Raw genomic sequence first — 27512 nt, 5'->3', positions numbered from 1 at the left:
TTATTTAATAATACAGTAGTAGTTTTTGGACATGAAGTTACTGGACTTTTGATTTTTTTTTGGCCTGGATATGAATATTTGCCTCTTGTCTGACACCCAATCCTGGATGAACTGCAATTTCCTCCAATTAACCTTTGGGAAGACCAAAGCCATTGTCTTCAGCCCCCCACTGCAAATTCTGTTCCCTCACCACCAATTCCATTCCATCCCATCCCTGGCCACAGTCTCAGGCTGAACCAAACTGTTCACAACTTTGGCGTCCTATTTTGACCAAGTTGAGCTTCCGACTCTATATCCTCCCCATCGCAAAGACCTTCCTACTTCCACCTCTAACAATGCCAGTCAACAGCCCTATTTTCTTCGGCTCTTAATTTTTGTCTTAGTACTACAACGACAACTTGCAATTATATAGCAACTTTAACGTCCCAAGCTGCTTCACAGGTTGCTTACAGAGTCTTTGTTTCCCCCTACAAAAGACAGTTGTTCTTAAGTAGCTTAAGTTGATTTGTTTAAAAACACTGTTCTTGATTTAGTCTCATTTGCTTGTTTTTTTTCACCTGGGTGCAACTGGAATTTTATTCAGATGTAATAAGAAAAAAAGAGAACATGCATTAATATCGCACCTTTCACCTTTCAGCCCAAAGCACTTCAGTCAATTATGTACTTCTGAAATGTAGTCACTGTTGTAATATAGGAAAATGTTAGCTTTTAAAATTTGTGTTGCAGTTAAGAAATAATCTTTTTAAACAATTTTGGCAATAATCAACAATCTGAAAACTTATCAAAGTAAAATTGCAATCCATGTATATTGGCTGTAAACAGACTCCTGTGTGTCTCAATCTGGCTACCTGTCATAGGGGAAGCAGGTTTAAAAAGGCAACTAATGGTGGAAAGGAGGCCCTTGTCCTGGAGTAGCAAGAAGATTTAGCCACTAAGAGGAGGAGGTAATATTAATTGACGGTCAAGCCAGATCTGACAGCAGTTGGCAAGGCCAGTCACACATCATGGCCTGGAGTTTCTGCATGATTTCTGCCCACATAAAACTTAATCTGGGCGGAATTAAATCATATTGTGCAAAAAATCGTGGCATTTTAAGCGCAAGTGAGTTGCGCCCATAACTACTTTATGCTCGAGTATCCATGATCTTTTACGCTGGTCCAATGGTCCCTTTGCCCAAAGCGCCCCGCTCTCAAAACTGGCCATGTCGCCAGGTCAGAAAGGCACGTTTTCGTCAATTGGGCTTGTTCGGGGGATTCACCACGTTGCAGGAAGATTCGCAGGTCCCCATGGTCACAAGAATTCAGTGTTAATCACCTGATCAGTCAATTGAAGTCATTGACCAGATCTGCCCTGCTGCTGCGGCAATTAGTTTCAAAAGTAAGACCAAGAGCATTAAATCAGTCAGTTGGTCTGTTCTGATGCTGCAGAAATATTTATCAGTTAATTGACGACCAGTGACCAGCGGTCAATTGAAGCTCTGACCAGATCTGCTCTGCTGCTTCAGAAATCATCATTTAGTTTAAAAAGCTACCACACCCTAGCACCTAGAAGCCCCATTGACCCTGTTCCAGTCGCTAATGGATTACATCAGTTACGCTGCTTGATTGCGTGATTCACGGGAGATTTTATGTTCGGGTTTATGCTAATGAGTTTGCACGGAAACTTGAGTGTAACGATTTTTGGACTCCAGGAGAATCAAGGGATATGGGGATCAGGCAGGAAAGTGGAGTTGAGGTTGAAGATTAGCTGTGATCTGATTGAATGGCGGAGCAGGCTCGAGGGGCCATATGCCGTACACCTGCTCCTATTTCTTATGTTCTTAACTCCACCTCGGCAAAACTAGTGCAGCGTCCAGCGCATTTTGCCAATTGCGCCCCTAGCGGAAACTCTAGGCCCATATTTGTTCAAACCTGTGGCCCTCAGACTTAAGGATGTGGACGTGATAGATGCAGCCAGGCGGGTTGACCGTGGTACGGCAAATAGTCACTCTTGGTACGCAGAGTTTGTCAGCCCATAGTAACGATAAACTCTTCCAGGATTAGGTTATGGTTGGGGAGAGTATTGCTTGCAAGGAAGTGGTTGGTGCCTGATGTGAAATCCACTGAAGAGTCAGAGAGTAAAAAGGATGCGGAGAAGGTTGGGAAAATTACCCCAGGAAGGATGTGTACCAGGAGAGGGGTAGTTGCTCTAGGAGAGCCAGTAGCAAATGCTGCAGTTGGCACAGTGGAGAATGCCTGAGTTGGAGCAGAGAACTCGGGCCTGAGTTCTGTGGGAACTGTAGACTGGTGAGGCAGCCAATATGCTAACACAAGTGGATACTGGGATTTTAACCTGAATTTACACGCATAAACAACAGGAAAAGTTATGAACAGCTAAAGGAGTCCTTTTTAAGCAGAGGCTTGAGAAGCAGTTGGAGACCAGGGCCTGCCAAGTGACTGGAAGTCTGGGCCAGCGTAAGTAATTTGTTTACGGTTTGATCTTTAATCAAAAAGGCAAGGAGTATGTCTTGTTCCATAATGTGGTTTTATTAAGAAATTACAATAAGTAGAAAAGATGTTAAAATACAATAGTACAATTATAAGATGTTGGGATACAACCTGACAAAGGTTTACACTGAATGGGTTCCAAGGTGCATTTCTCAAAGGTCCAGAAATCACCTGTGTGTCCAGTCTTCGCTCCGAGAATATTCTAATAAATACATTTTACGATCTTATATACCCACAATCGCACATCAATCTGCTGTACCCCAAGCCTGCCCTGTGTCTGCATGCCAATCAATTCTCTGTAAGCCAAACATCATCATCTGCACGTTCCACAACAATACAGGAACAGGCAACTAACGGTTTCCCATGCCATCCACTTATAACCAGATTTAAGCAATCTTTAGCTGAAGGTTGACAATTACGTGGACACAGTTTTGTTGATGCTCTTGACAAATCTTTAACAGAAAGCCTGTAAATATGCTTTTCTCACAGCCTGCCTAGCTGCAGTGATCGGAGCCACTTGGTTGAGAAATCAGGCCTGTGTGGTGACTGGGGGGCAGCCTCTAAAGGTCCAGGTTGTTGCCTAGGGGTTGGAGTGCGGAGACTTCTTTTGCTGCAGTTTCACCCAGTTTGTTTGAGGAAATGTCTTGTGATTACTTACTTTTTACTCCTTTGTTATTAAACCAATAATTTTCCAGGTAAGCATTGCAAAATATTGATGCTTTATGTACCTTTTCATAAAACTTGGGATTACCAAATTAGGGTTGAACATGTTTTTTGTTTTTTTATAATCCATGTTAAAAGGTAATAAACTGGCCCTAACAGTTCTGCATTTGAAGTCCTGCTAAACAAGTTCTTGTTTGGAGTAAGTCAATGCATTTCATCTGTAATGAGTTAATGAATACAAAGATTAAAAAACAACATTCTTCAGTGCAACTGGAAGCAAAGGATGCCTTGTTCCTCAGTTCTTTGTCGTATTTGGCTTGATCAATTTATCCTAGAGATGAAAATAGCTTTGGGTTGACTGAATTGCTTCATTAACTGTACATATAAACAATTAATGAACAGTGTTGCAGTGTAGACATAAGTGGAAGTGATTTAGGATTTATAGAAGTTAACATAACATTTTTGTCTCTAAATGGGGCTATAGGCAGCAATACTTGTTTATTGTATCACTGAAGCAGACTTCATAATATGGTATCGATGGAGGTTTTGCACCAAATGTCTGCTTCCGGACAACCTCCAGTCAGCAGTAATAAAGCATTTAATTGTGGAAACAAAGGGCATCAGAGGCACCAATAGATATCTACCCTTGAAACAAGGATTATTGGGTAATTCAACAAGGACTTCCCTTTTTAAATATGTGATGTAAACGATACATTTCTCATTTTTGGCAGTGTTGCAAGTATTACAGTGCACTGTTAATAGCTGAGCTGTGTAGACAAGGAAAATCTCAGGTTTGACCCTTGATATGAGTTCCAATCTGCCATAGTGGCATTGAGAGTACGAGTATTGGTCTCAATGCCTCGAGTTAAGGAGAGGGGAAATCATCCAGGCCTTCCACTTCTGATTGCCATCCAGTGACCTATGCTACAAATGTGCATGTGTGGATGTCGGGTGAGAACAGAATAGTGCTTGACTGGGATGTCCCCCATGATAAAATAGCCTGTCAACACTCTTGCTGTAAAGGCTCACACCTGTATAATCACTTGGACAAGGTATTTCTGCAAGATGATAGCATCTTCAGGAGCACAAGAGGAAAAAAATGGTGGAGAAAAATTGAATGCATCATCAAAAGCAGAAGTCCAAAAGGGCTATCATAATGCACACATCTCCAGTATCTAGTTTTTCTGCACCTATCCAATTTAATAATTTTAACTGCACAGTCAAGTTTCATTTTGCATGTTTTCCACTTGCTGGATGAGCTTTGAGATGTTTAAGTATCAGGGTCACTGCTGAAACAGACGGGGAGACTGATTGTGAACATGAGAGCTTCTTGATTTTCATTTTTTTAAAAGATTTGTTTTTCTATTAATAGTAAACTTACTCTGCCAAAATAGAAAGCATACGTATAAGTTGATGACAAATTGTCAAAGTTTGTTCTGACAATTTAATCAGTACTAAGTGAGGAAAACTTCCATTTTGAAACATTTGACATGTAAGAAATGAGTATTAGTTCTAAGAACTAATTATTAGAGGAGTTCCAATGTTCAGCTTTTGATTACATTACTTGGGCTCAGGATTGGTCCATTTTAAAATTGCATTCCATCTGCTTTAAGAAGTCTTGTAACTGCTTAGCAGAGAACGCAGATACTAATAGAGTTTAGAAGATGGAGAGCAACAAATTGGATTACCTTGGCATTTGAGTCCTCACACTAACAGTAAGAAGTGTTCTGAAGAAATGTTAACATTCAGATTTGTAGTATTTAGGACCTTTACAAAATCCAAACATTATTCTGTTGAAATTGGTGTTCGGCTGTATTTTTTTCAGTACTGAATTAGGTTTGTTATGAACACATGTCTTTTGTTCACTGTTTATTCACATTTTACATTCTGCTGATGTTTATGGATATACAGTTTTTTTGCAATGTGGTCAAATCCAATAACTATTTACTTAAATTAGTATCTTCAGATCTGCAGTGCTGTTGTACTTTTCCATCCAAGTTACCTGTTCAGCAAATAGTGTTGAAAAGAGGGTATCTGTGATGTGCCTTTTTTGCTGTTTTATAGTCACTGCAATTCACAATTTTTTTCAGATCTTATTTAGTAGAAAAAGATACAAATGTTTGAAATTTGCAGAGAAAATTCTAGAATGTATCAGAATTAATACTTGTCTTTGGTTTATATATAAACAGGGAAGAATAAAGATAAGGAAGGAAAATCCACGGTGAGATATGTTGAATTTTCCAAGTAGTATAGATTTTAACCGGGCTCGAGTGATTAAGGATGTTTAAATCATTTATTTTGCATCTGGATTTAAATAGCAGCTGAAATCGGTTGATTTTACAGATGTGTACTGTAGAGAATTAATTGAATTGGCTATGGCATAAATAGTAATGGTTGATGTAGCTGGGTTTTTATTGTGGCGTTTCCTCCACTCTTGCCCCTTTTTCCCCCCTCCTCCTCCTCCTTTCCCCCCCCCCCCCCAAAACCACCATTGCACATCAGTTTTAAAATCTGAATTTGCAGTAATATTCCAAATATCAGATGACCTGCAACCATTCTAGTAATAGTAATATCCTAACAGATTGTATCCTGCTCCTCTGGTCATTTGAAAGATATTTCTGCCAGCTTTCCCTGTTTCAGACCCATTTTTTTAAAAATCAAATGTAAATAGTAAGATTATTAATAGATTAAACTGTTACAAATGTGTTTTTTACTTGTTAAGCTGTCCAAAATATTAAATCAGTAAAAGGGATTTTAATATTATACATTGTAGACAGTTTAACTCAAACTTAAATGAATGCTTCTTAAAATCTATTAATGCCAGTCTATGTATCTGGCTAAGTTTTATTGGCATATAAGATTGTTTTCCAATTAAGTATCAGAGGCTAGATCTTGAATTGCATCAGAGGAAATTATTATTTTAGTAACCAGTTGCATTCAGTGGGTTATGTTGATTTAAGCTGTGTGATCTTGTTTTATCAATACATGCTTATCAATAGGTGCAGACCCTCGAGCCTGCTCCGCCATTCAATTAGATCACGGCTGATCTCTACCTCAATTCCATTTTCCCGCCTTTGCTCCATATCCCTTGATGCCCTTACCGAACAAAAATCAATCTATCTATCTCAGTCTTTCAAGCTCCAATTGTACTAGCATCCACAGCCTTTGGAGGTAGTTTTCCAAATTTCTAGTACCCTTTGTGTGGAAGAAGTGCTTCCTGATTTTTTTTTTTGTCCTGAATGGCGTAGCTCTAATTTTAAGATCATGTCCCCTTATTCATGATTCCCCACCAGAGAAAATAGTTTCTCTGTATCTACCCTATCAAATCCTTTTAACACTTTAACCACTTCGATCAGATCATCCCTCAATCTCCTACACTCAAGGGAATACAAGCCAAGTTTATGTAACTTGTCTTCATAATTTAACCCACTAAGCCCCAGCATCATTCTGGTGAATCTGCACTGCGTGCCCTCCGAGGCCAATATATCCTCCTGAGGTGTGCCCAGAACTGACACGGTACTGTAGGTGAGGTCTGACCAAGGCTCTACACAGCTGAAGTATAACTTGCTCCCCATTGTATTCCAGTCCCCTTGAGATAAAGCCCAACATTCCATTAGCCTTTTTGATTACTTTTTGTACCTGTGCACTAGCTTTTAGTGATTTGTGTACCTGGGCACCCATATCTCTTTACAGTTCCTAGTTTCTCGCCATTTAGAAACTACTACGATTTATCTATCTTGGGTCCAAAGTGGATGACCTCACACTTGCCCACATTGAACTCCATTTGCCATAGTTTTGCCTAGTCACTTAATCTGTCGATTTCCCTTTGCAACTTAATGCTCCCATCTGCACAAGTTACTGTACCTCCAAACTAAATATTGTCTGCAAACTTGGATTCCTTTATCAAAATCTTGGATGTGTATGGTGAAAAGCTGAGGATTCAGTCGAGGCCCCTATGGAACACTGCTTGTCATATCTTGCCAATCAGTCTACATTCCTTTTATCCCTACTCTGTGTCCTACCTCCCAACCCTTGCCATAAGGTTACCTCCAATTCAGTTTTTTTTTTGCTAGTCTCTTGTGTGGAACATTGTACATTGGAGGGTAGCATCTTGGTCCTGGTTCAGCACATTTGAAACTTAATTTATATATTGTGCCATCAGTTTCCTTTGTTTCAAATATCTTATCACATAGGGCCCATGTAATGTGTTTTTATATAAACTGTAGTATAATAGATTTGTAAGTCTAAAATCCCCGCAGGTTCATTATGGGCGCAATACTCTGGGTATGGACGTCTCCCATCCCACCCTCTCCCTGTATATTTCAAGGGCAATGTGCTGTGTAAACTGTCTTCATGCCTGATGCAAGTGCATGCGTGTTAGAATGTATGCGTAAAAGGAAAGAACAACTACAAGGTAAATATTAAGAGCAGAGATCTGTATCATGTCTATAAATTTAAGAATGGTGCTTTATAGCAGTGACAGTCAGGTTTAACTCATATCGGACTATTGTGCAGTGTAACTATACATTAAACATAATGGAGTAGAGATTCCGCTCAATTGCGCTGGTTTTATCGGCGCTATGTGGCCAAACCAGCACAAAAGATCGCAGAATTTCTATTTACGCTGGGCTTAAATTACGTCCCTTGTTATTCGAGTTTCCGCAATCTTTTGCGCTGGTCCAGAAACCATTTGTACTGAAACCGGCCTCGCCTACAAAACTGGCCACTCCCCCCGATCAAAATAACAAGGATGGCAAGTTTCTGCCATTCGAAGAGGGTCTTCAAATTAAGCTAGTTTTCTTAGACACACAGGCACTAATAGGCACATTTAAAATGTGCCGACATATATATATTTAATTTACTAAAAAACTAACTAGTGTACACCAATGAAAGTAATAAATGGTTTAGTGTAGTGTTCTTTCAGTGATTTTTAAAATCAGGGCGCTCAGGTGGATGACTAGACACATTAAAATTGCTTATTTTTTGTGTTAAATACATCTATGAATATTATTGCTAAGAAAATAAATAACCGATTACATTCTATTAAGCTGCCAGATTGCGCTGGTTCATGAAAGATTTTACGTTTGTGATTATGCAAATGCATTTTAGCAGATACTCAAACTGTAACCCAACCGGTGAAATTTGTGCCCAATTACCGAATGCACCCAAAGCGGAAACTCTATCCCAATGTCCTTTTTGGCCGATCTAGCTTATAATATGTGAAATCATATCAATGAAATCTGCACTTGCAAGCAAGGAAGATTAGAATTTAGAGGAAAAGGAAGTGGTATGTCTCTGACAAATTTTCATTGTCTAAATGCTTTGATGTGAAGATAAACATTTTGGGAATCGAGGTCTGTATTTATTTGCAAGTCTACAAAATACTATTGGTGGAAGGCTTATGTGCAAAATCATAGTTTCTTACCATGTGTTTTCTGGCAAATGAGAGAAGGCAAGAAAGTGCTTTTAAGTCTAATAACCCCGAATTAAAAGGTCTTGGAGTGTCTGTGGCTAGTTTATGACCTAATAGCGGACTGTTCGAGAATCCATTGTGCTTGTGAAAGGGTTCTATTAAAACTGTAGGGCCAATTTTAAGCATAAGGTATCTCCTCAACTATATGGCTGATTTGTAGCTTAAAAACTACACATCCAGGATTTGCTTAATGTTAACAGCTTCCTAAGTTATTTGTGAAGTTGATCGGGGATGTTTTGAGGATCTTGACCCACGTGAGCACTGGTAAGGGATGGTATTGCTGAATTTTGTAATTCCTTCCCAACTATTAGTTTATACAGTGATTCTATTGTCATTTTACCTAGTTGAAAGAATTGTGATGAAGGAATAGAAACTGGTTTTAAGATAACAAGCTTTTATGTACGGAGGCAATTACGTATCGAGGAGGAATGACTGGATTGCTGGCTGGTACTTTATCATGGTGTAGTTTGTGTTGATTATGTTCATCCAAAAAAACAAAGTTATTATTGATGTTTAATTATTTGTTCTCCCTTTTTTTTTCCTTTTCCCCACCCCACCTAACTTTTAAAAAAAAATTGGCTTTGGATAATAAATTCTGATATGCTAAGCCACATTAAAGAGGGAAAGAAAATCCATATGCTGTATCTTTTAGTGATTGCAAATTTGAGCTGTGTGTATCAGTGATGGGCACTCTGGCTTTACTGTGACTTACAATAACCCCAGCCATTCATTGACAAATTGAGGCTTTTAAATAGACCAGCATACAACATCAAGACAGGTATTATTTGGAGATTGTGCTCCCTTTCCCAATAACTCGCAATGAGCACACTCCTTCAAAGTTTATTCTGAGGGATATCGCAAGTCTGAACTTGGAGGAAACAAATCTTCTAGTAAGTAAAGGTCTTGGCCATTTTCCTCCATTAAGTACTGACCACTTGTTTCTACTACTTTGACTTATCAATTTGTTTATCCTTCATATGATTGCCTTCATGGAAATGGGCAAAATCAAGAAATTCTGTTTCTCGTAGCCAAATAATCACCTCATCCAATGCCTCCAAAGGTTCTGGAGACAAAACTCTAGATTTTCTCAGATTTCTTATTTTTAGCATCAGTCTCATGCTTCTCCACACACTTTTTAAAACCAATCCTACCCTTTTTCAGAATCCACTACAATTAAGCTGTAAGCTTTATTAAGAGGGTTCTTTTTCAGTGACTGATTTTCTGTCATTGCACAAGTTTATAATTGAAATAGTTGAGGATGTGTCACAGCTACATCTTAGTCTCCTGGAAGGTTATTTTCAATTCTGTCAATGTTGAAATTCAGATTTTGCATATCATGTCATTGGCTGATTTCAGCAAGACTGTCGTCAGAATTTACTTTGCTTTCCTTTGCATAAACACAAGCCTTATAGCTATCAATCTTGTAGTGAGCCTTAAATACTGGAATTTAATCTTGAGAGGATAGCTGCGGTTTTACCTTTCAAAGTTTAGGTTTGCAATCCCTATCTGAAAAGCTCCGTTCTTTAGAGACTGGTACAGGAACGTATTGCACCTGATTCTTGGGCTGGACTGCACTGGCTGGGCCTGCATGCCCCCTTCTCCTACCTTTGTACTGAATTGTGGCTAAAGTAATACACTGAGTAGTTCAGTAATATTGCAAAAGATTGCTTTATGGATCCAAAATTATTCTACTTGTTCTTGTCTGGAAACTGAACCATCTCTTTTTAAAACTTATTTTTCCCTGATAGCTACCATGATGGCTCAAATACTGCATGAATCATACTGAATCAGAGATTAGGAAAGTTCCTGATTTGATCCGTACTTATTGGTGACTTAGTTTGTCCCATTGGGATACTGTGGTTGTCTTCCGTGTCCCCGAGCTAAGGAGGGCAAAAGTCAGCCACAGTCGCAAGTCATGACCACTGTCCATTGACCCTGCTGGAGGATGTGCATGGTGGGTAAAATGTTTTGTGCCCAGTTCGGCTCTGCTGCCCAGTAGTCTTAAACCCTGCTAACTTTCTCTCTTAGCTCACATGTAAAGAATGGCCACCTGGATGAGATGTTTGATGTTTTTTGGCAATTGCAGAACCCGACCTTGGCACGAATCACTGTCATATAGACAGGAAGAGAGAAACAGTGAAAAATAAATTCTTTCTCCTTCAGTTGTAGTTTAGGATTATGCTGAAGGGGAGCATCCCGATGGTATCATTTTCAGGAGGTCTGCATCTTGTGAACAAATAAGAGCCATCTGTTACAACCTAGTTATCAGTTACTAAACCTTGATTATGATGAGCTACTGCTTTATATACAAGGGGTCAGAAACCCTCTGGTTTACTGGCCTACTGTTGCGAGATCCAATAAAGTCTACTACTGTAGGAATTAATTTTACTTTGATAGGCATCATAAGTCATGATAGTTATCATGATCATTTAATGTGTTCAATTTTCTTTTTTGCTTTTTACTCCATCTTTACTAAATCTGTTTTCACAAGCCATTCCAGTAATGTTTAATAGCAATGAAAAATTGGAGAGCATTTTCCCATTATGCTAGGTCACCTTTTGGAGAATAGTGCATGATGTAGGGGAATTTGAAGCGCGGGAAAATATTTCCTTTCTAAAAGGAGTTGAGAATTTTGTTTACCACTTGTTAGATGCTTACTAAACATTGACAGTACCTTAACGCAGCACTTGGGAATTTGTATAATGCTATATTTAAATTTGATATTTAATACATTTCAAAGAAGTTCTAATTTGAAATTGTCTTTTGCAGGACCTCCTGCAACAACCAACTTGTTCCAGCCACCTCGTAGGCCAGGTCTTGGCACAGTAGGGAAGCCTATTCGTCTGCTAGCCAATCATTTTCAGGTTCAGATCCCTAAAATTGATGTTTACCATTATGAAGTGGACATTAAACCAGAGAAACGTCCCCGCAGGGTTAACAGGTGAGAGCAAGACGGGGTGGGCAGCTGGATGTTGCCTTCAGCTCCCAGTTAGTTGGTATAGCAAAAAACTAATATGCCTTATTGAACAAAGGTTTTTTTTTAAACCCCCTTTTTTTTAGTAAACTGTAGTAGTTCTGAAAAGTTCTAGCTATTTGGATCTGAGCAAGAAAAGATGATAACTCTTCCCTGTATGCATTCCCATTGACCAATTACAGGAGTATAAGAAGTACAATAAATACATCTTGCATCAGACAGATGACTTGTTAGCACACTTCTCTCCACTGAGAACAATACACCAACAAACAACCCCTAAGCTGTGACTTCATCTTACTGCCAGCAGTTTATTTTTAATTAAAACTTAAAACATTGATCAAAAAGCCTTAACATCCCTTTTTACCTGAGTGGAGTTATTTTTGTATGAAATGAGCATAGTCCATGATAAATTGCCTTTTTGTCAGTAAAGTGAAGTCACTGCTGGGGTTTTGGGGGATAAGTTATCAAGTTTTCATTGGCAAGCTGTTTTCACTGGAGAGAAGTATACTTGCAAGTAAATCATTTTTTAAAATACACTTCTTGCATTCCTGTGTTTGTGAAGACAAATCTAAGCTGTGCCAGGAAATAGCAATTATAAGGAAGTAATAGCTCTGCCATTTAACAGTGAGTAATCCAAAATCTGTATAATTCGACATTCAAACTTCAAATTTTTATTGTGAATTTTATCCCATTTCTAGAGAAGTGGTTGACACCATGGTTCGACACTTCAAAATGCAAATTTTTGGAGATCGGCAACCAGGTTATGATGGGAAAAGGAATATGTACACTGCAAATCCATTACCAATTGGACGAGAGAGGGTAAGTACATGGCATTTCTGTAACATTGATCTTGAAGCCTTTGAACATGATTGCCATGCAAAACTTCTAGTAACTCAATGAGGGGAAGGGGGAAATGGATGGTCATGAAGGGGACAGATGCTGGGAGCAGTTCTTTTATTGGGGAAGAGGGGGAAAGTTCATGGTGGTGCTTTGAGGAGGAAGGACGTTATCAGCATTGACTAAAGGGGAGTGAGGTATTCATTTCCAGCATGACCTGAGGGAGAGGAGGGACCAGTATCAGTATGAACTGGTGGGATGGAAGAATACCAGCTTAACTGAGCTGGAAGTGGGGAAGAGTGCCAAATTAAATTGAGGAGAGGGGGAAAAGAGCGACAGTATGATCTGAGTTTAGAGGTGAAAAGAAAAGGGTAGGAGAATTAAGGACATAAGAAATAGGAGCAGACCATACGGCCCCTCTGGCCTGCTGCGCCATTCAACAGAGATCTTCGACCTCAACTCCACTTTCCCGCTCTAGACCCATAATCCCTTGATTCCCTTAGTGTCCAAATATCCATCGATCTTAGTCTTGAATATACTCGATGTTGAGCATCCACAGCCCTCTGGGGTAGAGAATTCCAAAGATTTGCAACCCTCTGAGTGAAGAAATTTCTCCTAATCTCAGTCCTAAATAACTGACCACCTATTCTGAGACTATGACCTCTAGTTCTAGACTCTCCAGCCAGGGAAAACAGCCTCACAACATCAACCCTGTCAAGCCTTCTAAGAATTTTATACATTTCAATGAGATCACCTCTCATTCTTCTAAACTCCAAAGAATATAGGCCCATTCTACTCAATCTCTCCTTTATAGGACAACCTTCTCGTCCCAGGAATTAATCTAGTGAACCTTCGTTGCACCCCCTCTAAGGCAAGTATATCCTTCCTTAGGTAAAGACCACAACTGCACACAGTACTCCAGGTATGATCTCACGAGCCCTATATAATTGCAGCAAGACCTCCTTACTCTTATAGTCCAACCCCCTTGCAATAAAAACTAACATACCATTTGCCTTCCTAATTGTTTGCTGTACCTGCATGTTAACTTTGTGATTCATGTACAAGGACACCCAAATCCCTGACTATCAATGTTTATTAATGTCTCACTTTAAAAAAAAAAAATTCTGCTTTTTCTATTCTTCCTACCAAAGTGGATAATTTCACATTTCCCTACATTCTGCCATCTTCTTGCCCACTCACTTAACCTGTCCAAATCCCTTTGCTGCATCCTCACAGCTTACTTTCCCACCTAGCTTTGTATCGCCAGCAAACTTGGATTCGTGGCAGTCGGTCCCCTCATCAAAGTCATTGATATATATTGTAAACAGCTGAGGTCCGAGCACTGATCCTTGTGGCATCCCACTAGTTACAACCTGCCAACCCAAAATCACCCATTTATTCCTACTCTCTTTTCTGTCCGTTAACCAATCCTCGATCCATGCTAATATATTACCCCCAATCTCATGAGCCCTAATCTACCTTAACATAAGAGGTAACAGCCTCTTATGTTGCACCTTATCGAATGCCTTTTGACAATCCAAATATTCTACATCCACTAGTTTTCCCCCTTATCTTCTCTGCTAATTACACCCTCAAAAAATTCGAGTATATTTGTCAAATACAATTTCCCTTCCATAAAACAGTATTGACTCTTCCTACTCATAAGCATTAGACGGGGTACTGGGCCCAGAGGGGATGGAGAGGATGTCAGAGAGTTGAGTGTTGAAGCAACTTTTGGTTGAATGATGGCTTGGTTGGTCTGTTAAATTCTAATGTCACACTTTTAAAAAAAAAAAAAAATTAAAACTGATTAATTTATGAAAAAATTCAATATTCACCAATTCTGTGACTCGAGACATTTGGATTTCCCTTTTTGACTTTCATGTACTTATAGTACAAGTGAAGCAATGTTGTGTATGCTTACAACTTAAGTTACTAAGTCTGTGTAACTCCTTGTTTGCACATGTTGGGGCCAGTTGAGTTGGCAGCTTTTTGGGGGTAGTGTCAGCTTTTGCTAGGTTTCGAGGTTAGCAGTATGTAACCTGTAACAGTAAGTCATTACTAAAGGGGAAAGAATATTTAAATCCTTTTGAATTTTGCTACAGGTTGACTTGGAAGTGACCCTTCCTGGGGAAGGCAAAGACCAGACCTTCAAGGTTTCCATTCAATGGGTCTCAGTTGTCAGTCTACAGTTGCTGTTAGAAGCTTTGGCAGGGCGTCTTAGTGAAGTTCCTGAGGATTGTGTACAGGCACTCGACGTTGTCACAAGACACCTTCCCTCAATGCGGTAAATGCTGATGAGCTTTTACTCTTTAACATTTTCAAATTAAACCTTCAGCATTTTCTGAAATAGAAAAATGTGCTCTAGTGGAACATTGTGACAGTTCACAAATGCGTATTATTTATGTTTTTTTAAATAAAATGTACATAATTTACATGTTCAGCTTTGGAGGGGATTTAAAAATACCCAAGATAAAAAGAAAAAACTGCAAATGACAGAACTTGCTGGAAATGTATAGCAAGGCTGACTGCTTCTGTAAAATGAAAAGATAGGTTAATATTTAAGGTGTGGACTCTTCACCAGAATTGGAAACTAGGTGAACAGATAAGAATCCAATATATTAACTCCTACCATAAAGAAGCAGCAAATAGCCTACATTTTATATAGCTGGAAAGAAGTAGAAAAGTACTGGGTGAATTGCAAAGATCATCTTGGGCCGTGAAAAGGCATTGGAAAGACAAAAAAGGACGAAAAGCACCCAAATGGTATGGAATGAGGTGAAAGCTGGATGAGAGAAATAGGGTGACTGCTAAGGTCTGAAAATGCCAGTAACTGTTCAGAGCAGGGGGAAGCAAAGTGCCAAGGAGAAAGATGTGGTGCTATATCTGAAGGGTCATTGAACAGTGGAGGCCAAAGTGCAAAGTGGAAGAGTTGATGAAGTGTCAAGCCACAGGGAAGTCAGCATCACATTGTAGATAAAATGGAAACATTTGATGTGGTTTTCCAATCTGTATTTGATGTCTTCATTGTGGAAAAGACCACATTATGAGCAGCAGTGGAGGAGCAGCTTTAGATTGGAGGAAATGTGCTTAAATTGCTGTCTTGTATGGAAGAAGTATTTGGGGGCCCTGAATAATGGCATGGGAAAAGATGATTGGCCAGCTGTTACATCTGATAAGATTTAATGAATAGAAAGGGAGCAAAAGTTGGCGGGCGATGGTGGAAGGCGTGGTGCCTCTGAAAAGCAAGCAGGAGAAGATGTGTTTAGCGATATCCCACTGTAACTGATGCAAATATGTGGGCCAGTGGAATGGGAAGGTGAGGACAAACAATCAATTCCCTTGAGAGAGGGGGCGAGAGTTCAAAAGGGGGAAATGGGCTAAATACAGTTAAAGGCCCCAATGACCACACACTTGGAAATCTCAGCTGAGGATAAAGACATTTCAGTAGCTGTGGTGTGGAAATTGGAGCCAGCAGGGCAGCTACAGTAGAGAAATGAGAAAATAATGGAAAAAAGATAGAAGGGGACCAACGTGAGTTCCCATCATAATGCCCTTTGTCTGGAGAAAATAAGTTGAGTTGAGCACTTGATGGGGGTGAGAACAAGCTCAGCCAAATGTCAAGAGTAGTGGTAGATGGTGACTGATAGAGCCGCTCACAGGAAAAGCAGAAAGCCCAAAGACAATCCTGTTGAGTGATGGAGGTGTAGAGAGACTGGACATCCATGGTGAATAGATGATGATTGGGCTGGAGAATATGAAATTACCGAAGCCATGGAGAACATCAGAAGACAAGGGTGTAAGCAGACATGCACAATGATATACCGTTTTGTTCTGCTGCACCTATGACTAATGTTTGCAGATGTGTCCATTCCATGGCTCCCCAGGTCATTAATGGACCCTATTGGGGTGAGCACAACAGACAGTTAAGCACTTGGCTTCAATAATTCTGTTGACAACTCTGCTTTTATTGCAACTGTGTTTGTGCCGGTTCACACCTCATCACACACCTACGCATAACCTCGGCAATCGTTGACGTATTGCATGCCAAGCCTACTAAGACTCCTAAGTTTCTTTAAACTTCATCCGTAGCTATTTCCACTCGTGGAATACATGATGCTCATTTTCCTTCCAGATTTGGTATTTTACATTTGTCTGTATTGAATTTAATCTAGAACAAGAGGGCATAATAAAATTAGAGCGAGATCATTTAGGAGTGAAATCAGGAAGCACTCTTTCACACAGGGTGGTGGAAATCTAGAACTCAGTCCCCAAGAGCTGTGGATGCTGGGTCGATTTAAATTTTCAAGACTTGAGATTGATAGATTTTTGTTGGGTAAGGGATATGGAGTTGAGAGCTAGATCAGCCATGATCTAATTGAATAGCGGAATAGGCTCGAGGGGCTGAATAGCCTACCGTTGTTCCTTTGTTTTGTCTGCTCGTATTTTGCCTATCTTCATTTGTAATTTGAGTTGCCTCTTCTGAATGCACAGTTCCTCCTAGTTTCAACTTATCCGGTTCACTATGCAGTATATAAGCCTGATAAACCTTTGCAACTTTCACAATTTGCTGCCTGCATTATAGAAATGGCTTAGGGAAAAGGTTATGGTAGGCTGCAGTGAAATCTCTCCTGAGCCAGTAAGGCTTCAGACTCTATTACCACTGTCTGAATGTACAGTAGTGTTTTAGCAGGCAGCATTTTAAAAGTTTTTTAAAAAAAAAAGAATTCTGAAGACTGACTTTCTTCCCTTTTACTTTCCCCCCCCCCCCCCCCCCCCCCACCACCAAAAAAAAACTTTTTCAGGTATACCCCAGTGGGCCGTTCCTTTTTCTCTCCTCCAGAGGGTTACTATCACCCACTGGGTGGAGGTAGAGAAGTCTGGTTTGGTTTTCATCAATCTGTCCGACCGGCCATGTGGAATATGATGTTAAACATTGATGGTGAGTTGCAAATACAGTGAGTTATTACATGGATCTTAAAACATTCAGGATTTTTTTTCCCTGACTTGCTAGAGAACTTTGATGAAATACCCATTGTATAATCCAATATGGTCATCTTATAAAGAGATCCAATGCAATGAATTATTGCACAATCAACTACAAACTAACTAGATTATTGTGATGAGAATCATATCCAGCAGAGACTAAAGGTCAGAAACATTGTGCTTGGCAATACATTAAATCCAGCTGAGCTAAGTTTTATTGCATATCATGAGGATTTTAAAAGTAAATTCTTTTCTGTTCCTGGATCCCTGTGGTGACTTACTGCAATTATTTGGTTCAACCATGGCTTAGGTTTCCATGTAAAACTATGAGGGATCATTATGGCTTGGTCAGTGCCCAGTTTCAGTGCATCAAAAAAGTGAAAGTGCACTTGGCAGGTAAGGAGTACCCTGATTAATATACGACCCTCCTATTAAATCATATCCTCAGAAGGAAGGAGAGAAAATGAAAAGAATTCACACATTTAGATCAGCTAGTGACAGCAATGGGAAGAAGATAAGGTTCCTAATTGCGAAGGATAAGATTAAATGGGCCATAGGGTTCCTTTGTGCCCTGGTACAAGCTGGCATCGGATGGCTTTGATCCGACCAAAGTGGTTATGACCTGATACAATGGCATGTAATTTGGTGAGAACAACAAAAACTACAACGTATTAAACACAGCAGTAAATTCAAAACTTCTCGACAGAACCCAGGGCCAATAGAGTCTGGGATGTAAAACAGACCTGAAGAAACCAAAGTGATTTTTTTTTCAGATCCAATGCCAGCAATCCAAGGTAGAGTACTAAATGAGAGAAAACTAAGAGTAGAGCTCAGAATGTTATATGCTGCTCCCATGGGGGAAATTAATTTTTTAAAACTGCAATTTTTTCTGTAGTTACAACACATTCGTTCGTTAAGTTCAAAACGACTTACAATGTTACATTGCAACGAATGAGCCTAATGAATTTGGCTACAGACAACAGTCTTGAAAGTTTGTCTAGGTGATCTGCCCCTGTGCAATGAAGAAAACTCTTATTTGTACATAAAGACAGAATGACTGAGGAAGGATTAAATTCTAAGCAGAAAGTCTCAATTAATATAGTGCATCTCCTGTGGTAATATTGGCTGATCCAGGTTGAGGCCAAATTGTGAAGGCATTGATTTGAAGAAGCTTTTTGGCTCATTTAATCCCACCCTTGAGTGAATCAACCTACCCTTTTCCCATCACTGTAACCAGCTGTTTGATTCTCTGAATAACCCAATAGAAAATTACAGTGCCCAGGATACTGGATATATTGTTTTTTGATGCATTGAAGCTGAGCATTTACCAAGCCATTGTGATCCCTTTTTTTTATAGTTTTATATGGAAAGCCAGAAATGGTGATTTGTGACTCGTGTGGAATAGTTTATTAATGCATTGGTTGTCTTTATCATGTAGTTTATAAAATGTGTCAACATCTAGGGAAACCAACTGAAGGCATACAGTGTAAAATGGAAAATGTTTTGTCTTGTGATCTTCTGATCCTTTTGTTAACATGGTGCCTGCCTATCCTTTATTTGCAATCATTATTGAGAAACTCAAAGAGCATGTTTGTGAATTATCTGGCAGATTGAGTCTTTCCATTATATCTATTGGGATCAAAACATTTTGCTTTAAATGTTCTTGTCTAACCCATTGGAATGCATATCATAAGTTACTTCAAAAACAGATGCACTTTTCACTACACAGATTGTCAGCTGCATGTATCAGTAGTTGATCCATGTTATTATCCTTGACCCATAGGTAAGCAGTCCTAATACTTCATTTTTGCTTAAAATTCTGTTTGACCTTCCTTGGGTTGGGTTAACACAACATATGTTCTATTTTATTTGCTTCCTAGAAGATAAATTATTCCTGTGCCTTAGCACAAAGGACATTAGCAAGTCTAGGAAATAATTGTTTGCTTAAAAAGCTTAAGTAAACCTATTACTGAGCATCTAAAATGATTAGTGGAATACATTTCTTTGTATTACTGACTGCTTCAGCACGATCAGGCAAGGTACAGGCTTACTTTGATCATGTTAACCACCCCATGGACTAATCTTCCAAAGGGGCTTCTTGACAATACAGGCTAAGATGGCAACACAGTGTAATGTTCTTGTAGCTTCTAATCATTATTAATCGCATCTGTCTGTTCAAAACAAAAGCATTTTCTCTCAAAAGGTGGCATTAAGATTAAATCTTGACTTTCCACCTCCATTATTGTAGTTGGAGATTGAATGAGGACGAATGTTAGACTGAGCTATATTCAAGTTCTTGTCCTATTTCAAAAGAAATGAGTTGCAAATCCAGAACAAGATCTTGCAAACAATGCGTAAGTCTTGCAAGCATACAACGCCCTTGATTTATATAATTTTGCAGCCTTTTGTTAAGGGAGGCTTAACTATATTAAAAGAATGAAGAAAGTTATACCAAGAATAAGTAATCTAGAGTAAAGTGCAAAGTTTATGGTAAGATTCATCCTTTCAGGTATTTGTCCAAGTGAAATCTGCAACTTTTTCCCTATACTAGTATACCTGATATGAGCCTATCATTAATTAACTAATTATTCATTCATGCAGTAATATCCCTCGGCATCTTTTAAACCCAAGTTACACATGAGGCCGTGTATCCTTGAACAAATCAATCAATTGTGGTAGGGTTTTAACCAGCAATGCTGCTTTTTAAAAAAATGTTAATATTGTGCATGTGAGTTGTGGAGGCTTTATACAGTGTTCTACTTAAACTGGAAAGGCTCCATGGAATGCAGATGTGGCTTATCTTGTAATATGCTATCAGAGCAACTGAATATACATAAGTTCATAGTTTTTTTTTTAAAAGCAGTATTGGTGTACTTGCTTTTTCCTTTTGCCACAAAATAAATCTCTAATCCCTAAAAATTAATGCACAACTTCTACCCTAGTGTAATTTGTGCAGCGACAATTATGTACATGAAGAATTGTATTGACACTATCAAAAACCTGCATGTATATTTTTAAAACAATTTTTCAGTATGAGGGGGAACCCTGAGACTTCAAATAATTTTACCTATATTTCACCTATTCTAAACCATACTACTTTACTGAACAATCTACAATGTTTTATTTGCCCAGCAAGGGTAAGGGAAGGAGAGAGAAATGTACTACTCTATCTTGCCTTGCTCCCAACATTGCCTCCAGTCAGCCTAATGATCATGGAGAACTCTCAGGACTTGCACCACACTCTTGTCATCAGAAGGACATCAATGGTTGCAAAGTGATGGGGTGGGAGAGAACAGTGGGGAATTTAATAACTTGTTGAAGCCTGAGCTGATTTTAGCTTTCAAGGAAACTGATGATCATCTTATGTCTTCCAGTATCTGCAACAGCGTTTTACAGAGCTCAGCCAGTCATTGAGTTCATGTGTGAGGTGCTAGACATTCAGAATATCAATGAGCAAACCAAACCACTGACTGACTCTCAGCGTGTAAAATTTACCAAAGAAATAAGAGGTAACGTGGTTAGTCCAAAGGCAAGATTGAATACTTCTTAAATGCAAGAAGCAATTTTGGTGTCAAAATAGCTGCAATAGAAAATGTTCAGCTGTTTAAAAAGAGGTGTGACAATTTTTTTAAGCTATTGCTTTGAACTCAATTAAAATTGTAATTCCAGTATATAGACTATTGAGAGAATTCTTGGTTCACTTGGATTTTTTGGTAGGCAACCAAAATATACCTTTTTGTATGATTGCCAGCTACCTCAAGTGACCATGGTCAGCATTTAGTAGAATATGTTGCATAGTGAATTTGTTAAATCTTTGTAATTAGCTGCATATGTTCCAATTTGCTGTTAGTTGTGGCTGTACATCTTTAAAACTTACAAAATGGAGTAGATTGTGTTTTCAAATTGTAGAATTTAAACTATGAACATCTGGAGACTTGTAAAATGTATTACATATCTTTTAAAGTTGTGTACACTGCTGTTTCTCAGTTATTTTTGTAACTTGTAACTCAAATGAATTGCAAACCATAAAGTTATGGAATATCATTTACCTCTGCCAGAAATTTAAATTACAGGTTAAGGGTCTGTTCTGTTACCCAGTGTTGCATCAATTTGGTTGAATTGGACTAATTTGTTAATGACATCTTTATAAAATAATGGTATTCCCCAATTTAGTCTGTGTTGAATCTGTTTAATTTGTCAGATCTTGTGTGAACAGGATCAAGTATCAATATTTGTCCTTTTTGTAAGTATTATGTATGTGCATCCCAATCTCTTAACTTTCTGGTTTATAAATTGAGTTCAGCATTTAGCAGAACAAAAAATAGCTGCCATGTTGTAAAGATGAGTTTGAATTACCAGCTAATATATGGAAATATGCTATTCTATACTTTTTGCAGTTGTCCTATAAATTTGTAATGTGCTACTATGAACATATAATGCAACTACCAGTACAGTGCAGCTGGGAGCTTATACTATGTACTTGAAATGCTGCCTTTCAAAATATCTATCATCTCCAGGAATCTATATAAGTACAATTCTTATGCCACAAGTAACTAAATATAAATGTAACTAAAATTTGAAACAATTGTTCAGTAACTCATTTGTAAATTAGATATTTTCATATGAACATTTGTCAATTTTAATATGCTAGTCCTACTCTCTGCAACTAATGTTAACATGTTCTACTGTCTGTCCAGGTCTGAAAGTGGAGGTGACTCACTGTGGACAGATGAAAAGGAAGTACCGAGTATGCAATGTCACCCGACGGCCGGCCAGTCACCAGACGTGAGTACGCGCTCCCATGTAATGCCCTGTACCTTTTTATTTAGTTTGCTTGCATCAGTACAGTAAAATTGAATCAACTATTTAAGATTTCAGCACAAACCTCATGTGCGTGTTCATTTGTGAAATACTGATAAGTTCAACTGGACAATAACCTGGAATACTTGGGTAGAATCCTAGAGTGGTCAGTCTGAAGTTGTGTGCAGAAGTATATTTGTGGTGCAGGGTTAGATCCACCAGCAGTACACACTTGCACAAAGTCAACTAATTGTAAGTGAACATCTATGGAAGTACACTCATGAGTCTCTATGCTTCACAAGTACTAGTTTTGGTCAGTACAATTTTTAAAATTATTAATCTTATTTATCTTTTATATAATGCTGGCATAACTTACTGTATCCAGTAAGCAGAAAGCTTTTAACTATAGTGTAAGTTGAACAGCAATTTGGGTAAGTGTGGTTCACATGTATGGATACTGTGTGCATGTGGAAAGTGGCACTGAGACTTAGCCTAAGCCTATTTTGGACAACAGCTGTCATGTGTACTGTACTTGCTAAATGACATTGGTACAAAGTTATTGAAAACAATTATTAATTTTGTTGCTCCTGGATGGTTCGGAGGGATGGAAAAATGTGGAATCAGAATAGCTATGATGGAGCATGTTGGCGAATGTGTTTTAAATCTTGATTATTGCTAGAGTTGCATTCTGTACCCACATTAATTCAGATATTCAACTGTGGAATTAAACAAAAATTTAAACCACATCAACTCTGTTGGCTGGGAATCTACTCCACATATCTACTACTGTGTGTACAGCATAGTATCCAGAACAGACCCATGCTGAACTCCTGTAACCAATGCTTACACCCACACAAATATTTGTTTATCACTGCCTTATGCATGCTGTTGTCAAGCTACCTTTAAATCCATCTGGTTAATTTGCCATTCCTGAACTGGAATTTGACCAAATGCCTTCTGAATATTCAGATAAATTATATCCACTGGCTAACTCATCCAAGAGTTAAATTTCCTCCTCAAAAGCATTCTAGCAGATTTGTGAGGCATGACTTGGTGCTTCTAGATCAATGATGGCTTCTCATCACTTGTGCTCTTTGGCAAGTTATAATAGCACCCCATATAATGCACTCAAACACTTTTTCTGCTACAGATGTACAGCTAACTGGTCTATAGTTTCCAGATTTTTTTTCCCCCCATTTATATTGTTAGATAACATTTGCAGCCTGGAATCCTTAAGTGAAGCTCATGTTATGGAGTTCCTTATTTATACTAGCCTTGTCTATTTCCTCTTTCATTTCCTTAAGGATTTTAAGATATACCAATTCCAGCCCAAATGCTTTTAGACATTGTTGTTTCTTAACACATTCTTTATTGATCTCTGCTTGTGTAGACATTTTTGAATCCATCTTTTTGCTACATGCAATCTGCCTTTAGTATTGCTCTCTTACCACTAAATATTTAATAGAACTGACTTTCCTAATGGTTGTCCATTATTTGACTCACCAGGTTTCCTCTGCAACTGGAAAATGGGCAAGCAATGGAGTGTACAGTGGCACAATATTTCAAACAAAAATACAATTTGCAACTTAAGTATCCTCACCTACCTTGTCTACAGGTGGGACAAGAGCAGAAGCACACTTACCTGCCACTTGAGGTGAGACTGAAGTGTAGGGAACCATATACTACTATAGTGAGAAATTATAATGCCGTTCCAATGTTGGAGCCACCTGCAAGTCCACATATTTCCCATTTGGCTATTACAAGCTTTTATTTAACCCTACCTTTTTATACAGCCTTCAGTCCGGTCGTCGGAAGGGAAGATAATTTCATTAGTTGATGCCAGTAAGGTTTTTTTTTCTGGGTTATATCGCCAAAGCTTCTCATTAAATCCAATTTTTTTTTTTTCCCCTATCCCCCTCCCTGAAGTTTTTGACTTTCTTACTAGTGTAAAGTTCCACAGGTGGTGGTCACCCTTCGGTACCCCGCCAAGTGGTCATTATTCACGTGATCCTTGACAGCAAGCGTCAACAGGCCATTCCACTGTGAAGAATGTCGCAACTGCGTCAGATCCTGCTCTCGCCTGGTGTTCCCCCCCATACGCATTATAATGTGATCAGGTGCAGGAATCTCAATTTCCTTCCCTAGCTCAGGCCATGCTGCAGCCTTTTGTAGCGTTCCTAATGCTGCCGTGGTGGACGTTGGCTAACAGCACAAACTGGGGATTGAACCTGTGAATGTCCTGGTCTGTACAATGCAAATGGTGACTTTACCTCTTGGCTACTGGGGGAGTCCATGCCTGAAAGTGGAATTTAAAAAAAAAAACAAAATCTGCTTGTAGTATCTGATGTCTGCTGCTGGAAGTTGCTACAAAATTTTCCTGGCTAAATTGCCTGTTGGAAATTCAAATATAGTATATATGAAGTAGTAATAACAAAAAAAAAAGTTGACTTAGTTTGCCTTGTCCATTAAGTTCATGGACTTGGTTCATCACATTTGGCACAAGCAGTGGGGGAACGGAGACAAATATCTGTCCAAGTTACTAGGACCACCCAGCTAGGCAAGAACAATTGCCCCAATATCTTGCCATCTTTACATAGTACTAGTACCCAATTAGCTTAGTTGTGGAAAAGAATGCCCACTAACATCTGCACACATGGTGGTCTGTGTTTCTGCAAGGCTTGAATAAAATTTGAAAATAGATCAACTTGTTTCAAATTATCATGGATTTATGGTATATCTATATTTCCATTGTAGGTATGTAACATTGTAGCAGGGCAGCGTTGTATCAAGAAACTAACAGACAATCAAACGTCAACCATGATTAAAGCAACAGCACGGTCAGCGCCCGACCGTCAAGAGGAGATTAGTCGTCTGGTGAGTAGGGATGACATTTTAAGTTTGGACTTCCATTTAAGGAAATTTGGTGCAAATTTGACCTGGATCTAAACTATTGGAAATGGAAATTTAAATATTTTTGAATGCATAAAAGACAATTTTTCTGACCAACAATTGAATTTCAAGAAATACATTAAACAATGAAACATGCAGACCAGAGGATTCCTTATCTCTGAATTAGCTGATCTGTACTTGGACAATGGTTAGGATCTTTGGTCCCAAATGGTCCTGGGCTGGGCAGGGAGAAACAATCATCCAAGATTCCTGCTATTGATTACTATTTTGTGACCTCTGATGGAAAGTGTGTCTGTGTGGGCAGGATTGAGAATAGCACTTGCCTCACCTATGATGCCTTCACATCTGAAGAATGACCATTTTGGCTATGTACTGGAGGTCAGTCAGCCAGCATCTGTAGAATTATACCCCAGTAAAAGAAAATTGGGGAGGAATTAAACCTGTTTGATTTTTTTTCCTTTGTGAAAGATTGGGGTTCTGCTTTAACCTGCTCCCATCTGAATGAGAAGCAGTTGTTGTTCAGTAGCCATTTTGAGTATGATTGAGAAGGCATTACCACTACATATCCAAATAAACAGAAGCTATAGAAGGTGTATCTTTCTGAATTGCTTAATGTCAGGAACTCCTGGAACTTCAGAGTACTTAATTGTACTAAAGTACTGTGTTTCAAACAGCACTCTGGTATATTCCTTCCAGGACTAAAACACAAGTCTACATTTTGGAAAATTATATGCTTTTTGTTTTTTTTTTAAGAAGTGTTTTTTGTTGAAGTGTTGCTCACAATTCTCACTTGAGCATTATATTTAAAAATGTGACCTTTTCTTGTTTGGATATACCCAATGACCATCTCCTTAGACTGAGAATCCAAAAATTTGGAGAATTAGCTGTGTTGCACCTGCACAGAACCAAAGTTGGCTACTCGTGAGAGATGGCTGGTACTACTGAATCTCCAATACTATATTTCGCTTGTATTCCCAAATGTGATAAACTTACGCTTACTCTCTGCAAAACACAGGACTGTTTTCAAACAAAACTAAGTGAAATGATTTGTTATGTTTGTTCCATTTATGCAAATCTGGGTATTTCTGAGCAGTTGCACATCAACACTTAGTTGTACAAGATCAGAAAATGCACCCAATATAAACTTCATTTGGTCACTTGTCCCAATATTCCATGTAGTTGGCTTGCATATTGCTGTCACAATGGTTGTATGGCCTCCTGAAGGCTACTGGCTGTACTAAACTGTCACTGTGCTACTTAAACCTACTGAATTGCCATTTCTTTGTCTAACTGTTCAAATGGCATGAACCACACAAGCTATTCTTCTGTAGGTGGTTGCCATTAAGTCCTTTTGATTACAATGTACCTTTTTAAACAAGTTTTGCATTTGGTATATTCAACTTTTTTTTAAAAGGTGAAGAGTAACAGTATGATTGGCGGGCCAGATCCATATCTAAAGGAGTTTGGTATTGTCGTTCATAATGAAATGACTGAGGTTACAGGTCGAGTGCTGCCTGCACCGATGCTCCAGTATGGAGGCAGGGTAAGTCTGATGTTGGACGGAAGCAGCTGGAATTGTGAATGCACAGGACTTGAAGTAAGTGATATAGCACACTGCTATGCAATATGTATGAGTTATACAGCAAAACTATTTTTAAAATATTTACCAGCAACTGTTAATTCTGGCAAATTAAAATTCTTGCTTAGTTTGGAAACTGCTGCTCTGCTATATTTGAGTGTCCAAAATAGATTTCATGTAGCGCTTAAGTTTCCTTACCTTCCTCACGAAAAACGTGGAGCTTATCTCCTAAAGAGGAGGGAAAATATGTTGGTGCTAAGGTTTTTCTGTAAAGTATTTTCTATGAACTAGTTTTTTTTTTAAGTATAGCTTTTTTTATTGTTTCGCATTTTATAATTAGTTTGTGCCCAAACAGAAATTCCGAGCTGGTTTACATTGGCTTAGAGTTCTACATCACCATGCATAATGATGGCTAAATCAATTTTCAGAAAGGGGGGTGGTTATGCATATTGGGAGAGAGGTCGAGATAACTTCCTATCAGCTTATATGACAGTAAACTGACAATGAGCATCTTTGTTCATTGTTGTGTTTTAACCAGTTAATTTTATATTGTACTTCTAAAATGTTCCAAGGATGACTGTTTTACTCAACATATATAAGCAGAATGTAGTTTCAGGTTTGAAATTTTTTTTTCATTTTTCCACTTCAAATTTAAAAATGGAAGATATATCGGTTTTGTTTTGTGGGTTAGAGGGGTCCCAGTATCTTTAAATACTACATGTGGAAATAAAATTGCTCACGAAAATGAGTTCAGCAACCCTATTTCACTTGTCTACTTGAAGCAGCAAATTTAATTCTGGTTAT

The 27512-nt window shown here is 38.7% G+C and overlaps 1 protein-coding gene across 3 annotated transcripts in view; it reads left to right on the top strand.

Annotated features, from left to right (window-relative positions):
• ago4 (argonaute RISC component 4) overlaps positions 1 to 27512 on the top strand; it is a 52066-nt gene that overhangs the window by 1297 nt on the left and 23257 nt on the right. The window contains exons 1-10 of one of the 3 annotated variants that reach the window (XM_068006540.1): positions 5355 to 5370; positions 11392 to 11563; positions 12295 to 12415; positions 14539 to 14720; positions 17239 to 17375; positions 20794 to 20928; positions 22117 to 22204; positions 23726 to 23873; positions 24974 to 25093; positions 26544 to 26726. In XM_068006540.1, the coding sequence (XP_067862641.1) occupies positions 12311 to 12415; positions 14539 to 14720; positions 17239 to 17375; positions 20794 to 20928; positions 22117 to 22204; positions 23726 to 23873; positions 24974 to 25093; positions 26544 to 26726 (1098 nt within the window). In that variant the 5' untranslated portion in view covers positions 5355 to 5370; positions 11392 to 11563; positions 12295 to 12310. Of the gene's footprint in view, positions 1 to 5354; positions 5371 to 11391; positions 11564 to 12294; positions 12416 to 14538; positions 14721 to 17238; positions 17376 to 20793; positions 20929 to 22116; positions 22205 to 23725; positions 23874 to 24973; positions 25094 to 26543; positions 26727 to 27512 lie in introns of those variants that run through there. The other 2 variants (XM_068006539.1, XM_068006538.1) reach the window with 2 other exon arrangements.

The sequence above is a fragment of the Heptranchias perlo genome, chromosome 26 (assembly GCF_035084215.1).
Source record: "Heptranchias perlo isolate sHepPer1 chromosome 26, sHepPer1.hap1, whole genome shotgun sequence".
NCBI classification, from domain to species: Eukaryota; Metazoa; Chordata; class Chondrichthyes; order Hexanchiformes; family Hexanchidae; genus Heptranchias; species Heptranchias perlo.
Note: the sequence above shows the minus strand (reverse complement) of the source record. Positions and strands in the feature narration are given on the sequence as shown.